General features: G+C 37.3%; 1 protein-coding gene across 2 annotated transcripts in view; it reads right to left on the bottom strand.

Annotated features, from left to right (window-relative positions):
* The window catches only part of C14H8orf34 (chromosome 14 C8orf34 homolog), a 364,536-nt gene that overhangs the window by 77,369 nt on the left and 268,425 nt on the right, over positions 1-18,742 (bottom strand). For both annotated transcript variants that reach the window (XM_010812074.4, NM_001199131.1), the window contains exon 10: positions 18,327-18,403. In XM_010812074.4, coding sequence (XP_010810376.1) covers positions 18,327-18,403 — 77 coding nt within the window. The remainder of the gene's footprint in view (positions 1-18,326; positions 18,404-18,742) is intronic.

Below are 18,742 nucleotides of genomic sequence, written 5' to 3'. Positions count from 1 at the left end.
GGTCAACAAAAGAGTTCGAAATGCAGTACTTGGATGCAATCTCAAAAACAACAGAATGATCTCTGTTCGTTTCCAAGACAAACCATTCAATATCACAGTAATCCAAGTCTATGCCCCAACCAGTAACGCTGAAGAAGCTGAAGTTGAACGGTTCTATGAAGACCTACAAGACCTTTTAGAAATAATACCCAAAAAAGATGTCCTTTTCATTATAAGGGACTGGAATGCAAAAGTAGGAAGTCAAGAAACACCTGGAGTAACAGGCAAATTTGGCCTTGGAATACGGAATGAAGCAGGGCAAATATTAATAGAGTTTTGCCAAGAAAATGCACTGGTCATAGCAAACACCCCCTTCCAACAACACAAGAGAAGACTCTACACATGGACATCACCAGATGGTCAACACTGAAATCAGATTGATTATATTCTTTGCAGCCAAAGATGGAGAAGCTCTATACAGTCAACAAAAACAAGACCAGGAGCTGACTGTGGCTCAGATCATGAACTCCTTATTGCCAAATTCAAACTGAAATTGAAGAAAGTAGAGAAAACCACTAGACCATTCAGGTATGACCTAAATCAAATCCCTTATGATTATACAGTGGAAGTGAGAAATAGATTTAAAGAACTAGGTCTGATAGATAGAGTGCCTGATGAGCTATGGACTGAAGTTCGTAACATTGTACAGGAGACAGGGATCAAGACCATCCCCATGGAAAAGAAATGCAAAAAAGCAAAATGGCTGTCTGGGGAGGCCTTACAAATAGCTGTGAAAAGAAGAGAAACAAAAAGCAAAGGAGAAAAGGAAAGATATAAGTATCTGAATGCAGAGTTCCAAAGAATAGCAAGGACAGATAAGAAAGCCTTCCTTAGTGATCAGTGCAAAGAAATAGAGGAAAACAACAGAATGGGAAAGACTAGAGATTTCTTCAAGAAAAGTAGAGATACCAAGGGAACATTTCATGCAAAGATGGGCTCGATAAAGGACAGAAATGATATGGACCTAACAGAAGCAGAAGATATTAAGAAGAGGTGGCAAGAATACACAGAAGAACTGTACAAAAAAGATCTTCATGACCCAGATAATCATGCTGGTGTGATCACTGAACTAGAGCCAGACATCCTGGAAGGTGAAGTCAAGTGGGCCTTAGAAAGCATCACTACGAACAAAGCTTGTGGAGGTGATGGAATTCCAGTTGAGCTATTTCAAATCCTGAAATATGATGCTATGAAAGTGCTGCACTCAAGATGCCAGCAAATTTGGAAAACTCAGCAGTGGCCACAGGACTGGAAAAGGTCAGTTTTGATTCCAATCCCAAAGAAAGGCAATGCCAAAGAATGCTCAAACTACCGCACAATTGCACTCATCTCACACGCTAGTAAAGTAATGCTCAAAATTCTCCAAGACAGGCGTCAGCAATACATGAACTGTGAACTTCCAGATGTTCAAGCTGGTTTTAGAAAAGGCAGAGGAACCAGAGATCAAATTGCCAACATCTGCTAGATCATCGAAAAAGCAAGAGAGCTCCAGAAAAACATCTATTTCTGCATTATTGACTATGCCAAAGCCTTTGACTGTGTGGATCATGATAAACTGTGGAAAACTCTGAAAGAGACGGGAATACCAGACCACCTGATCTGCCTCTTGAGAAATTTGTATGCAGGTCAGGAAGCAACAGTTAGAACTGGACATGGAACAACAGACTGGTTCCAAATACGAAAAGGAGTACGTCAAGGCTGTATATTGTCACTTGCTTATATAACTTCTATGCAGAGTACATCATGAGAAACGCTGGGGTGGAAGAAGCACAAGCTGGAATCAAGATTGCCAGGAGAAATATCAATAACCTCAGATATGCAGATGACACCACCCTTATGGCAGAGATTGAAGAGGAACTAAAAAGCCTCTTGATGAAGGTGAAAGAGGAGAGTGAAAAGTTGGCTTAAAGCTCAACATTCAGAAAGATCATGGTATCTGGTCCCTTCACTTCATGGGAAATAGATGGGAAACAGTGGAAACGGTGTCAGACTTTATTTTGGGGGGAGCTTCAAAATCACTGCTTACACTGTTGGTGGGAATGCAAACTAGTACAGCCACTATGGAGAACAGTGTGGAGATTCCTTAAAAAACTGGAAATAGAACTGCCTTATGATCCAGCAACCCCACTGCTGGGCATACACACTGAGGAAACCAGAAGGGAAAGAGACACGTGTACCCCAGTGTTCATCGCAGCACTGTTTATAATAGCCAGGACATGGAAGCAACCTAGATGTCCATTAGCAGATGAATGGATAAGCAAGCTGTGGTACATATACACAATGGAGTATTATTCAGCCATTAAAAAGAATACATTTGAATCAGTTCTAATGAGGTGGATGAAACTGGAGCCTATTATACAGAGTGAAGTAAGCCAGAAAGAAAAACACCAATATATATGGAATATATATGGAATTTAGACACATATATATGGAATTTAGAAAGATGGTAACAATAACCCTTTGTACAAGACAGCAAAAGAGACACTGATGTATAGAACAGTCTTATGGACTCTGTTGGAGAGGGAGAGGGTGGGAAGATTTGGGAAAATGGCATTGAAACATGTATAATATCATGTATGAGACGAGTTGCCAGTCCAGGTTCAATGCACGATACTGGATGCTTGGGGCTGGTGCACGGGGACGACCCAGAGGGATGGTATGGGGAGGGAGGAGGGAGGAGGGTTCAGGATGGGGAACACATGTATACCTGTGGCAGATTCATTTTGATATTTGGCAAAACTAATACAATATTGTAAAGTTTAAAAATAAAATTAAAAAAAAAATCACTGCAGATGGTGATTGCAGCCATGAAATTAAAAGATGCTTACTCCTTAGAAGAAAAGTTATGACCAACCTAGATAGCATATTCAAAAGCAGAGACATTACTTTGCCAACAAAGGTCTGTCTAGTCAAGACTATGGTTTTTCCAGTGGTCATGTATGGATGTGAGAGTTGGACTGTGAAGAAGGCTGAGCGCCGAAGAATTGATGCTTTTGAACTGTGGTGTTGGAGAAGACTCTTAAGAGTTCCTTGGATGGCAAGGAGATCCAACCAGTCCATTCTGAAGGAGATCAGCCCTGGGATTTCTTTGGAAGGAATGATGCTAAAGCTGAAACTCCAGTACTTTGGCCACCTCATGTGAAGAGTTGACTCATTGGAAAAGACTCTGATGCTGGTAGGGATTGGGGGCGGGAGGAGAAGGGGACGACAGAGGATGAGATGGCTGGATGGCATCTCTGACTTGATGGACGTGAGTCTGAGTGAACTCCGGGAGTTGGTGATGGACAGGGAGGCCTGGCATGCTGCGATTCATGGGGTTGCTAAGAGTCCGACACGACTGAGCGACTGAACTGAACTGAACTGAACTGAATAATTAAGTATTTTATAATTAAGACGGAGAAGGCGATGGCACCCTACTCCAGTACTCTTCCCTGAAAATCCCATGGACGGAGGAGCCTGGTAGGCTGCAGTCCATGGGGTCGCGAAGAGTCGGACACAACTGAGCGACTTCCCTTCCACCCTTCACCTTCATAGATTGGAGAAGGAAATGGCAACTCACTCCAGTGTTCTTGCCTGGAGAATCCCAAGGAAGGGGAGGCTGTTGGGCTGCCATCTATGGGGTCTCAGAGTCGGACACGACTGAGGCGACTTAGCAGCCGCAGCAATAATTAAGACCGAACGGCAAACAACAAGGAATACTGTGTATAAGTTATCTAGCAAAAGTTAGTATTAAATAAGTATTAATTATGACATTTTTATACCTTATTCAGATGAAAAGAAAAATTCAGAATAAGAAAAGGATGGGTTCTCAAAAATAAATGACACTACATATTTTATTTCTAAATACATTCTTACATTCCTATCTCACAATAACCACCAAAATAGATTCAAAACTGATTACAGAATTTAAGGGGAATATGTAGACAACTTTTAGGTAAATATTTCATATTGGCGAGGGGAGACTATGTGTAAAAAATGGAAGAAATCAGAAAGAGAAAAGCATAGCTTCAGTGTAATTAAAAAAAACTATCATGGACAACATAAAGTAAAATAAAAATGACTAATTACATCTATAAAACAGAACAAGTCATTATGCATAATGAATACTAATAAGTCAACAGGAAAACAAACAGCCCAAAATAAATATAACTGATGGCAAGAAAAAGCAATTCATAAAAAATAAAAATACATATCTAATAAGTTTATGTAAAATTTATTCATTTGTAATCAAAGAAATTTACTAATAAAGAAACCCAACTTTAAACACTAAAAATATTCCATATTACATTTACCAGTAAGATAGATTTTTTTTTGTACAATTTTTGTGTATTCACTTAAACATTTTAAGGGAACATTTCATTCCAGTAAAGGTTTAGGAGAGTCCTGGTTAAAGGGAAAAATGAACATTCTCTGGTATGTATCAAGGACTTAAGAATAGTTTATACTCTTTGATCTTTTTAGGAATCCAGTCTAAAGAAAACTAATGATGATTTTGTGCAGTTATCTCCAAAACATTTCTTCTAAGCCCCAAATCTAAATGTTTCCCATATTTTTTCACATAAAAACAAACACAGAAAATAACATTTGTACAACACACAGCAGGACATGGAATTGCTTATTTGCACCAGAATATGACTCAGAGGATTTAATGGGAAAGCTGGAATGCCTGGATACCAACACACCTGTTCCCAATTCATGACCATCCAATTCACAACCATTAGCCTGGGATGAACTAACTGAGACTATCCAACCAAAACACCTAACATTGATTCAAATATAACAACTCTGAAATATGGTTTGACACTAAAATTAAAGTCTTAAACTTTAAAAATGTAAGAGGATATTTCGTCTGCTGCTGCTGCTGCTAAGTTGCTTCAGTCGTGTCCAACTCTGTGCGACCCCATAGACGGCAGCCCAACAGGCTCCCCTTCCCTGGGATTCTCCAGGCAAGAACACTGGAGTGGGTTGCCATTTCTTTCTCCAATCTATGAAAGTGAAAAGTGAAAGGGAAGTCGCTCAGTCGTGTCTGACTCTTCGCGACCCCATGGACTGCAGCCTACAAGGCTCCTCCGTCCATGGGATTTTCCAGGCAAGAGTACTGGTGTGGGGTGCCATCGCCTTCTCCAGATATTTGGTCTAATAGATACTAAAACAGATAAGTCTTCAAAAATATATGGGTATTAAAACAAGGCATTAAAAAAATTTTATGTCAGATTATTATCATATGTAAAGAAAGAACATAATCAAAGTTGCTAATGGACTATTTTTCAAAGTTTAAGTTATGACATATTTACAGATATATATATATATGCATAAAATATTGGAAAAACAAAACTAAATATGAAAATTCATCTATCTTGTGGTTTTTCTGATTTTAAATTATATTCTTTACTGAATTTTCCAAAAAATTTTATATAAATACTATTATATTTATAATTTGAAAGCAAACAAATTTGAAATAAAGCTTTAATATAGATAATAGGAAGTTATACTGAATTGTAGTTTTGAAATATTTTGCAAATCTAATATTGATATAGATGTTAATCTTTTATTAACTTTTGGAAATCTCTCTAAAAATCTGTGATGCATGGAAAAGAGAAAAAAAGAGTTCAATATCTTAAAGGATGGATATTCAGTATGACCCAACAGTCAACATCCTTTCAAACATAGCTCTTAAAATAATCTCTTTCTCTAATGCTCTTCTAATATACATTATAGTTCAATGTAATAGCAGGAATATATTATATTTTTTTCCATTTGAGTCAGCAAACTCCTGAAACTCTGACTTTATATGTGGCTACATCTTATAATAAATTAAAAAAAAAATCTTGATTAAATTAATGTGGTTGGGAGGGCAAAGAAGCCCACAAATATTTAAGCATCTCTAGGAAAGCACTTTGTATCCAGTCATTTTTATGTAATTGATGTAGATTTTATAGCCAAAGAAGAAGATGAACATGTAAGGAAAATCCTTTTTATGAGGATCTTAATGTTTTTCCATCCTCACTAAGGGACTGAACGTTAACTTCTTGTGCTTCACATACAAAGAGACCATTTCGACACACACCCTGCACAGTTCATAATCAGAATATGAAGTTTTTACCTCACTATACAAACATCCATATTGCTTTTCCTCTGCTTCAGTATATTTATATACTGACCAAATGAAATTTGCAGGGCCTGGAAATCATTTTAATAGAGAATTAGCAATCACTTGAAAATACCGAAAATGTCAAAATACATTTTCTTTTCTGCCCATCCGATTTATAAGAATTAATGTACCATAACTTCCTTATCCATTCATCTGCAGATGGATATCTAGGTTGCTTCCATGTCCTAGTTCTTGTAAACAGCCGGTGCTCTGGGACAACCCAGAAGGATGGGGTGGGGTGGGAGGTGGGAGAGGGCTTCAGGACGGGGGGCACATGTATGCCTGAGGCTGATCTGTGTCAATGTGTGGCTGGGGTTACCAAAGTGATTGTCCTCCAAATAAATAAAATAATTAAAAAGAAAAGAATTAATGGAGTCATTCTGAGTTGGGATCTCAAGTCTTTAATACCATGTTGTTATACATCTTCCTGAGCATTGTTTTCTTAGAAATTAATTGTACTTATTATACATGAGTACATATTAGGTCATTCTTCCTTCCCCAACTATCTTAAAAATAAAATGCAGAATTTAACTGACCCCAAGAAATAATTTCATAATTTTACTAATGGATAAATAGTGAAATTATGGAGAGAAAGTGATTAATTACAAAACTATAATCAATGTTTTACCACTCATTATATCATACATATCATCTCAGGTCATTTTTTCCAGGGAAAATGTGACATTTAGAAGTTACATTTTAAAAAATCATAGAAGTTTTAAAAAGTAATATTTGTATAGGTTTGGGCAAATATTTCCATCCTCAGTGTGTTAGTAATCAACAGACCTAAAAATGTCAAAAGGAAAAATCTTAGTAGATGCCAAAATTTGGTTAGATAACTTGTCTATTATAGTACTTGGTTTTAAGCAGTTTATTGGTGTCCTAAATCTGTGAGTAATGAAAACTATGGAAAATTCTATAGGGTAGAGGGAAAATGAAACAGTAAAAACCTTTAGGGTGGAACAAAATGCATACTAATTTCTATTCATTAGCAGACAATTCACTACTCCAATTACCTGCCAGCAGTTTGTAAATATTGCTTTTCAAGAAACACAATCCACCATAATTTATTATTTCTATTGGTGAGATGATCATGAATATTAATCTTTCCTTCTTTATTTTGCAAGAGTGCAAGTTAAAATATATTTAATTTTAATTCCATAAATGCTGTGTTCCCATTTTGCACAGGCTAGCCATACAGCGCAAGAAAAAATTAGAGCTTGTTCATTAACTTATACTTTCAACATTTTGTTCACTGTTCAGCTATTTAAATCAATTTACATAAATCACAAACTCTCTAAAATATGTGTAACAATTTACTCATCATAAAATTATATTTGGGTATGAAAAAGAATTTTGAAGATGTCTTATTAAAAACATTTAAAATGTCAAGTTGTGAAGATGATGAAACATAGTTTTTATTAGGGAAGGGTTGTTTGTAGGGAGGAACACCACTAATAAGGAAAAAGGTGGAAAGTAGGAGTATCAAAATTCATAGTTAAAGAAATTGTCTGCTGCTGCTGCTGCTGCTAAGTCGCTTCAGTCATGTCCAATTCTGTGCGACCCCATAGACGGCAGCCCACTACGCTCCCCTGTCCCTGGGATTCTCCAGGCAAGAACACTGGAGTGGGTTGCCATTGCATTCTCTGAAAGAAATTGTCTAGAAGTCCACTAAAAATTTATACCCATATCTTATACTGGAAAGCTATGTGAACAATTGTTTTTATGCTTGTCAAGTCTAAGTGGTAATTTTATATCTTATTTTTACTACAGTTTAGTTGATTTAGAATATTATGTTAGTTTCAGGAGTACAACACAGTGATTTAATATTTCATAAGTTGCATTCCATTTAAAGTTATGATAAAATATTGACTATATATTCCCTATTCCCTGTGCTGTACCATATATCCTATACCTCGTTTATTTTATACATAGGTAATTTTATATCTTTTAAGTGTATAGATCTCTTTATGGTATGCTTTATGAGAGAAGAGGCAATGATCTGGGAGAGAAGAAATGGTGTAAAAGGAATGACTCTCCAAGGGGACCTACACTATTTGGTTTCATGCAGGTTTCTAGAGTAGAGAAATACAAAGCATTTGTGCAATCTGCATATTGTAAAAGTCATATGTGGATGTCTCATCTCGCAATGCAACGGACATGAGTTCAATCTCTGGTCAGGGAAGTCAGATCCCATATGCTGTGGGGAAATGAAGCCCGTGTGCCAGACCATGTGCTACAACTAAAGAGTACGTGTGCACAATGAAAGAACCCACATGATGCAACGAAGATTCTACATGCCACAATTAAGACCCAACACAGCCAAATAAACAAATAGATTTTTTTTAAGTAGTATGATTTCAGTGAATGGCAAATTTTTCCTTGTCTCAGCAATAAGTGATCACTGAGTGTAGTGGAATTCTTTTTTTTTTTTTTAACACAATTCCAAGAGCACCCAAGATTTGTTATAAGAAGATTCCACCGTACTTATTAACAATCCGACAGGGACTAGAAATACAAGTGGAACTCTTTGCTGACCTATCTACTTCACTGGCTGAATAAAACTTTTAAATATTAGCAAAATCTATTCACCTTCTGTACAATAAAAATAAATTCCCTTAGAAACAATGTCTTTCTTATCAAAGCTCTTTTCTGAATTTGCATATCAGCTGTATGCATTACTGGAGACATGCACATAAATGTTTCTTTATCTTCATGTTTTCCAATGACAGTTGTTATCAAAAGAATATTGTATCTAACCCCAATTTACTCTTTTTTTAAGTTCATATTCATGGAATCTTGAGAAAATAATATATGTCTGGGAAATTCCAACTTCAGACAATCAGGTCCACACCTTGCTACTTGAGAATAGAAATAGAGTCATTAAAGATTGGGGGGGGGGTCATTATTTGTCCCTAGAACATCAATTAAAAAAATGGTTTATTTACTAATCCAGAAAGCACACTTAATATTGTCAAGTCAAGCCTAAAAGTAATCAAATTTCACCTCTAATCCAACTAAGTATACATCTACTTTATTAAGATGATTCTGTAATCACTTGAGTCTAACTTCTGTATCAAGTTTGCCAAAGAAATATTTTCTGCTACATGTATTATTTTCCTCTTTGTTTTCCTTCGAGTACCCTCTGAATTTTAAGATTCCCTTCTTGTCAGGCTGCTCTGGTTTCTCATACTCCTTCACCTGTCAAGGATCCAAACAAGATTAGTCTTTTATGCTCCAAATTTAATGATCCTTTGCTTTCATAGAAATTTGTCTTAAGATTTAGTTCCTCAAATCACTTTTTCACCTTCAATCTAATGAATAATCCTATCTTTAATATTGGGTATTGATAGTGGGGGCTTCCCTGGTGGCTCAGATGGTAAAGAATCTGCCTGCAATGTGGGAGATCTGGGTTCGATCCTTGGGTTGGGAAGATCCCCTGGAGAAGCGAATGGCTACTCACTTTAGTATCCTTGTCTGGGAAATCCCATGGACAGAGGAGCCTGGTGGGCTACAGTCCACGGGGTTGTGAAGAGTTGGACACCAATGAGCGATTAACACTTTCAGTGTTCTAATTTTATTCTTTCTACATTACATGTGCTATTTAATAGTGGCTCCTGTGCCTTAAAAACTGTATGGACCCTAAAAGTACTGTGAGAGTTTGGGCACTGGGAAATTTGAGCGTATCACAGAAGGGATGTCAAACCTAAGTGATAAGTCACAGGACTTGCAAAATTCAGAGAGGATATTAAGTATGTGAAAATGCTTAACAATAAGAAAGTGCTATACAAATAGGTGATATTATTATTATTACTACCATAATTCTACTTAGTTTTACCTATCTCCTCGAACAGATAAGACTCTTCAGAAGGAAAATATACTAAAAATACAACTTTCAGTAACTCTACAGGAGCCTTTCTATTAATTATTCTTCTACTTTAAGAAATGATGAATGACTAGTTACATAAAGTCTAATAAAGAGTAAGCTTATGAAGGGCTGATCAGTATTGACCAATTAATGCAATAAATAAGATACTTACAAAGGAAAAAGAAAAACAATCAGTAAAATACTGAATGCCAAATGTCTGTCTTAATTATCTTTTCATCTTCCTATTATGCTCACATGCTTGTTTAATACTTTCAAAACAAAATAGAATTTTGAAGACAAACAATAGGAACTATAGAAGGGATATATGTAAACACATAGCTGAATCACTTCGCTGTACAGCAGAAACTATGAAACATGGTAAAGCAACTATACCCCAATAAAAATTAAGTTTAAAAAAAAAAGATTGCAGGAGTGAACTTGCAAAGATAAGGTTGAAAAGATAAGATTTGAATAAAGTAAATGTTTCCAGGGAAACCTGAAAAGGGAGCGGGAGCAACTATATGAACTGTGAAATTTAAAACTCATTGATAATAAGTCTTCATGGATCACTGATTTTAAAATTTTATGTACTCTATTTTATGCACAAAAAAGTCAACCAAAAGGTATCTGCTGCTTTGTATTTTCTTCCTAAGGCTTCGTTTTTTGTTGTTTCAATTTTAATGAACAGATTTATTTGACAAATCCAGCTTTAATCTTCACAAGATGTTGATATGTGGAGACATTCCAGAACACAGAAGGAGGGGGAGAGGGAAATTCCATAAGAATGATCTGCTTATTTGGGGAGGATAAAAATGTAAATCTAAATGTTGCTTTTACCTCACTCAAATATTCACAACATATTTTAAACGCAGGTTAAGCCACTGGGGAAAAAAGTTTCCAAGAGTCTGTTACCCACTTATTAATATCCAATACCCAACATGGAAAGTTAGCAAATAGAGACAGCATGTGTTGAAACAAGTCTAAATGGTTTTCAACATTTGTGGCATGTTTATATTTTTGCAGGAAATGACTCAAAATTTTCTTTGAAGTATTTTGTATTTCTTACAGTAATAAAGGGGGAAAAAGTTCTGTTTTGTGTCAATTCTCCATTAATATTTAGATAAAGCCAAAATTTTCTTCTTGTTTACCAAAAATACAATTGTAAGAAATATTATTTAGGGAATTTCCATTTTTAATGTAACATAATTTTTTAATCCATGTTTTTTTATAATAAAAGCAGCTACCATCTAGAAACTATATTTGAGGTCCTACTGTTAATTTATCCACTATTGTGTATATTCCACACACTTCTCCCCCAAATTAGATGGTTAAGTTTACATTTGACTGTAAATGGAATTACAGAATTTTTAAAAATTCAAAATAAAGTGAATGTGTTAAATTGACTTAGAACAAATTTCTGCATTAGAAAAACACTAGTGAGCACCGTGAAAAGAAGGCAAAACTTTCTGAAGGTCAGTGTGAAATCACTCATAAGTTTGACCAAAAAACTATTATTTTTTCTTCTTTGGGTTATTAGGTACTATTAAATAAGCCAAATACTATGGACAGGATAAATCTTGATACTAGAAAAAGAATCTAACTGTATCCTTTGAGAGATGAGAAAGGCTGTGCTGGAATTCACAGATGATAAAACAAATCTTTGCAAAAAGTGATAAATGACAGACTATCCCAAACTCAATGATGACATGCTTTTATCATCATGAGATTATGAAAACATGCTGAAGTATATAAATGTCAGAAAATCCCTTTTAAAAAGTTAACACAGACCTGGATTAGAATCCAAATATAATATTTGTATGAATATATACTCCATTATAGTCTCTGATGTGGGAACATTATTTGAAACCTTTGATTTAGTTCTGGCATGATCCACACTTTACAGGGGACTTGAAAAACAAGAATGTGTTCAGAGAAAGCATCCAGAAGAACTGAACTACACAATAAGAACTGGTTAAAAGAACAGATTGTTTGGGGCTGGAAAAAAAAGTCTCAGTTGGGACATGACAACAGCTTTTACTATTTAGAGATGAGTTTAGCAGAAGAAGAACTGGACTCAGGCTGTTACTCCATGAGTAGAACGAAGACCAATGGTTACAAGTGATGGTGAGAAATGTAAGAAAAAGTCTAACAAATAGAAATAATCTGTTTCTAAAAGAAATAGGAAGGCACTAGAAATATCAAGAATGTGCAGTAGAAGGGAAACTGACCAGTGCTCAACTCCTGACCTCACTGCTTCTTTCAGCTTTGAGATCTTGATCCAGTTACTAAACTTCTCTTTCTGTTTCCTTACCTATAAAATGGATGTTCTTGAATTGGATAAAAGTGGTGTAGCAGGTCAGAATCCTGAGATAAGGGGGAGGAAATCTTGAACTGGGGGTTTCCCTGGTGACTCAGATGGTAAAGCATCTGCCTGCAATGCAGGAGATCTAGGTTCGTTTTCTGGGTCAGGAAGATCCCCTGGAGAAGGGGATGGCAACCCACTTCAGTACTCTTGCCTGGAGAATTTCATGGGCAGAGGAGCCTGGCAAGCTACAGTCCATGGGATTGCGAAGAGTCGGACATGACTGAGCGACTAACACTCTTGAACTAGATGGGCATCATAAATCTTGAACTAGATGGCCACCATGGTGCTTTCTATTTCTAAGGTTCTACTATTTCATAATAAGTGAAAATACGATATTTTTCATCTCATGGTAAGAAATTATTGCCTAATAATTTTATTTAATCAACAAATTTATTTAATCAACACATAGCTACTATGTCATATAATAGTGCCTACTATATATAGGCACTCCTCTAAGAATATAGAAGAGAAAAATGCCCAAAAACTTTGTCAAGATAGACCTTAAATCAGACAATAAATGAAACAAGTAAATCATACAATGTAAGAGAAGGTGATAAGTACTATATACAATAACAGAGAAATGAGAGATTTTAAACAAGGTCTGGGAAGCTTCCATGAAAAGCCAACATATGAAAAAAGATACATTAATTTCATCAAAATTTTTACAATAATTTTATTATGAAATCCATTGAAAAATGGATTCAACCAAGTCTTGTGACCCAAATAATGTTCCAAATAATGCAATCTCATCAGAGAATGTTATGGACTGAACTGTGTCCCTCCCACAATTCAAACGTTGAAGTTCTAAGCTTTAGTTCTTCAGAATGTGACTCTATTTGTGAGGTAATTAAGCCAGATGAGATCACTGAAATGGGTCCTGACCCAAAATGACTGGTGTATTTATGAGAAGAGATTAAGACACAGCCATGTACAGAGGGAAGACCATGTGAAAACATAGGGAGAAGGCACCGTCTGCAAGCTAAGGAGAGAGGCCTCAGAAGAAACCAACCTTGCTCACACCTGGATCTCACTTTCACCTCCAGAATCATGAGACAATACATTTCTGTTGTTTAAGCACCTCTAACAAACCAACACAGAGAATACTGTGGAATTTCCTAGGCAAGAATACTGGAGCAGGCTGTCATTTCCTTCTCCAGGGAATCTTCCCAACCCAGGGATCAAAAATGCATCTTCTATCTCCTGCATTGGCAGGCAGGTTCTAAACCAGCTGAGTCACCAGGGAAGCCATTGTAGTATATTAACCCAGTCTAAATACTAAGTTTAGGATAATTCAAGATTGCAAAGCCATTTTTATAGCAACTCAGACTTCTTTAAAAACTTTATATTTAGACTATATATGTAGATTTCAGTTTTTCTGTGTCTATATTTGTGAAGATCCTCATCCTTGGAAGAAAGGCTATGACAAACCTAGACAGCATTTAAAAAACAGAGCCATCATTTTGCCGACAAAAGTCCAGATAGTCGAAGCTATGGTTTTTTCAGTAGTTATGTACAGATGAGAAAGTTGGACTATAAAGAAGGCTGAGTACCAAATAATTGATGCTTTCAAATTGTGGTGCTGGATAAGACTCTTGAGAGTCCCTTGGACTACAAGGAGATCAAACCAGTCAATCCTAAAGGAAATCAACCCTGAATATTCACTGGAAGGACTGATGCTTAAGCTGAAGCTCCAATAATATTTGGCCACCTGATGTGAAGAGCTGACATTGGAAAAGACCCTGATGCTGGGAAAGATTCAGGGCAGGAAGAGAAGGAGGTGATAGAGGATGAGATGGTTGGATGGACCAACCATCAGCTCACTGGACATGAGTTTGAGCAAACTCTAGGAGATAGTAAAGGACAGAGAGGCCAGGTATGTTGCAGTCCATGGGATCACAAACAGACTCGACTTAGTAACTGAACAACAACAACAAACATTGTACCATTAAATTGCACTGAAAATCTTGAACCTAATGGTTACCTGGGAGTAACCATGGGAGAAGAGTGGAGAAATAACTCCAGGAAAAAATGAAGAGATGGAGCCACAGCGAAAACAACGCCCAGATGTGGATATGACTGGTGATGGAAGTAAACTCCGAGGCTGTAAAGAGCAATATTGCATAGGAACCTGGAATGTTAGGTCTATGAATCAAGGTAAATTAGAAGTGGTCAAACAGGAGATGGCAAGAGTGAACATTGACATTTTAGGAATCAGTGAACTAAAATGGACTAGAATGGGCAAATTTAATTCAGATGACCATTATATCTACTAATATGGGCAAGAATCCCTTAGAAGAAATGGAGTAGCCCTCATAGTTAACAAAAGAGTCCGAAATGCAGTACTTGAGCGCAGCTCAAACATGACATAATGATTTCTGTTCATTTCCAAGGCAAACCATACAACATAACAGTAATCCAAGTCTATGCCCTGACCAGTAATGCTGAAGAAGCTGGAGTTGAATGGTTCTATGAAGACCTACAGACCTTATAGAATTAACACCCAAAAAAGATGTCCTTTTCTTCATAGGGGACTGTAATACAAAAGTAGGAAGTCGAGACCTGGAGTAACAGGCAAATTTGGCCTTGGAGTACAAAATGAAGCAGGGTAAATGCTAACAGAGTTTTGTCAAGAGAACACGCTGGTCACAGCAAACACCCTCTTCCAACAACACAAGATATGGACATCACTGGATGGTCAATACTGAAATCAGATTGATTATATTCTTTGCAGCCAAAGATGGAGAAGCTCTATACAGTCGGCAAAACAAGACTGGGAGCTGACTGTGGCTCAGATCATGAACTTCTTTTTGCTAAATTCACACATAAATTGAAGAGAGTAGGAAAAACCACTAGACCATTCAGGTATGACCTAAATCAAATCTCTTATGATTATACAGTAGAAGTGACAAACAGATTCAAGGGATTAGATCTGATAGACAGAGTGCCTGAAGAACTATGGACAGAGGATCATGACATTGTACAGGAGGCAGTGATCAAGACCATCCCCAAGAAAAAGAAATGCATAAAGGCAAAATGGTTGTCTGAGGAGGTCTTACAAATAGCTGAGAAAAGAAAAGAAGCTAAAGGCAAAGGAGAAAAGGAAAGATACACCCATCTATATGCAGAGTTCCAAAGAACAGCAAGGAGAGATAAGAAAGCCTTCCTCAGTGATCAATGCAAATAAATAGAGGAAAAGAATAGAATGGGAAAGATTAGAGATCTCTTCAAGAAAATTAGAGATACCAAGGGAACATTTCATGCAAAGATGAGCACAGTAAAGGACAGAAATGGTACGGGCCTAACAGAAGCAGAATATATTAAGAAGAGGTGGCAAGAATACACAGAAGAACTACAAAAAAGATCTCCATGACCCAGACAACCACGATGGTGTAATCATTCACCTAGAGCCAGATATCCTGGAATACGAGTCAAGTGGACCTTAGGAGTCATCACGATGAACAAAGCTAGTGGAGGTATTAAAATTCCAGTTGAGCTATTTCAAATCCTAAAAGATGATGCTGTGAAAGTGCTGCACTCAATATGCCAGCAAATTTGGGAAAACTCAGCAGTGGCCACAGGACTGGAAAAGGTCAGTTTTCATTCCAATTCCAAAGAAAGGAAATGCCAAAGAATGTTAAAACTACCGCACAGTTGCCCTCATTTCACATGCTAGCAAAATAATGCTCAAAATTCTCCAAGCCAGGCTTGAACAGTACATGAATCGTGAACTTCCAGATGTTCAAGCTGGATTTATAAAAGGCAGAGGAACTAGAGATCAAACTGCCAACATCTGTTGAATCACAGAAAAAGCAAGAAAATTCTCCAAAAAAATCTTCTGCTTTATAGATTATGCCAAAGCCCAGACCACCTTACCTGCCTCCTGAGAAATCTGTATGCAGGTCAAGAAGCAACAGTTAGAATCAGACATAGAACAACAGACTGGTTCCAAGTTGGGAAAGGAGTACATCAAGTCTGTATATTGTTACCCTGTTTATTTAACTTATATGCAGGGTACCTCATGCAAAATGGTGGGCTGGATGAAGCACAAGCTGGAATCAAGATTGCCAGGAGAAACATCAATAACCTCAGATATGCAGATGACACCACCATTATGGCAGAAAGTAAAGAGGAACTAAAGAGCCTCTTGATGAGGGTGAAAGAGGAGAGTGAAAAAGCTGGCTTAAACTCAACATTCAAAACACAAAGTTCACGGCATCTGGTCCCATCACTCCATGGCAAATAGATGGAGAAACAATGGAAACAGTGATAGACTTTATTTTCTTGGGCTCCAAAATCATTGCAGATGGTGACTACAACCATGAAATTAAAAGATGCTTGCTCCTTGGAAGAAAAGCTATGACTAACCTACACAGCATATTAAAAAGCAGAGATATCACTTTGCTGACAAAGGTCCATCTAGTCAAAGTTATGTTTTTTCCAGTAGTCATAAGGATGTGAGACTTGGACCATAAGAAAGCTGAGTGCCGAAGAATTGATGCTTTTGAACTGTGTTTTGGTGGAGACTCTTGAGAGTCCCTTGGACTGCAAGGAGATCCAACCAGTCAATCCTAAAGAAAATCAATACTGAATATTCATTGGAAGGACTGATGCTGTATCTGAAACTCCAATAGTTTGGCTACCTGATGCGAAGAACTGACTCATTAGAAAAGACCCTGATGCTGGGAAAGATTGCAGGCGGGAGGATAAGAGGACAACAGAGGATGAGATGGTTAGATGGCATCACTGACTCAGTGGACATGAGTTTGGGCAAGCTCCAGGAGATGGTGATGGACAGGGAAGCCTGATGTGCTGCAGTCAATGGGTTGCAAAGAGTTGGACATGACTGAGCGACTGAACTGAACTGAATGGTTACCTCCCAATGTACTTTGTGGAAGAGATATAGTTTAATCAAAATATCAGAAGGACTTCACAACTAATAATATCATGCTTAAATTATACCTGGGCTTCCCTGATAGCTCAATTGAAAAAGAATCCCCCTGCATTCAGAAAGATCCCTTGGAGAAGTGATAGACTACCCACTCCGGTTCTTGGGCTTCCTTTGTGGCTCAACTGTTAAAGAATTTGCCTGCAATTTGGGAAACCTGGGTTCAATCCCTGGGTTGGGAAGACCCCCTAGAGAAGGGAAAGGCTACCCACTCCAGTATTCTGACCTGGAGAATTCCATGGACTGTAGAGTCCATGGGGTTGCAGAGAGTTGGACACGACTGAGCGACTTTCACTTTAAGGTATATGTAAACTTCCAGGATATGCAAAACATTTATTTTTCTATCATGATATGCTGTTGCTGCTGCTAAGTCGCTTCAGTCGTGCCCGACTCTGTGCAACCCCATAGACGGCAGCCCACCAGGCTCCCCCGTCCCTGGGATTCTCCAGGCAAGAACGCTGGAATGGGTTGCCATTTCCTTCTCCAATGCATGAAAATGAAAAGTGAAAGTGAAGTCGCTCAGTCGTGTCGGACTCTTAGCGACCCCATGGACTGCAGCCTACCAGGCTCCTCCGTCCATGGGATTTTCCAGGCAAGAGTACTGGAGTGGGTTGATTTATTGAAGTTTGAGATGGCAGCTCATAGTCTTTTAGAATGTTCATGTGCACAACCAAGCAGTTAATAATACCAGGACTTAGGTTCCCCCCTCCGCCTTATTCAACTCTTCTCCAATTGCTGAAAGAGCTCAGTGCAACTTTGTAGCTTTGCTGTGTACCTGTATTCAAGCTGACCACCTACTTAAAGGAGCATCTCCATGACTATGTGGGCTATGTAGATGCACATTTTAACATATTCTTTAAATGACATTGCTTCCTATTCCTTTCTATCCCTTTTAGATGTTCCTGTTAGGGATATACATTAGTTTTAGAGATAAAATTAAGTCAATGAATATACTTACAGGTCCTGTTAATTTAAATGCTTTCTCAAATTCTTCACCCTCTTCCATTAGTGCTTCTTCAGTCCCAGGTAAAGAATCTATTTTCACAAAAAGAATGAATATGTTAGAAAAAAAAGAGTAAGCTGGAGTCACATATTGCTTAATATATGAACTTATCTGATATATGTTAATATATGATACAATTTTTATATATAAATCATAAACTCTCAGATATATAAACTTATCATGAGAAGGATATGAAAGTAACTGAACAGGATGTTGAAAAATCATAGTATTTGAGATTTAAAATAGTGTGTAGAGTGTTTTTTATTTAGCGTACAATGTATGCAAACCTTTAGCATTTCTAATTTGCATGCTTGCATGCTCAGTCACTTCAGTCATGTCCAACTTTTTGCAACCCTATGGACTGTAGTCTG

Source organism: Bos taurus, chromosome 14 (assembly GCF_002263795.3).
Source record: "Bos taurus isolate L1 Dominette 01449 registration number 42190680 breed Hereford chromosome 14, ARS-UCD2.0, whole genome shotgun sequence".
Lineage (NCBI taxonomy): Eukaryota > Metazoa > Chordata > Mammalia > Artiodactyla > Bovidae > Bos > Bos taurus.
This window is presented reverse-complemented; position numbering and strand designations above follow the sequence as displayed.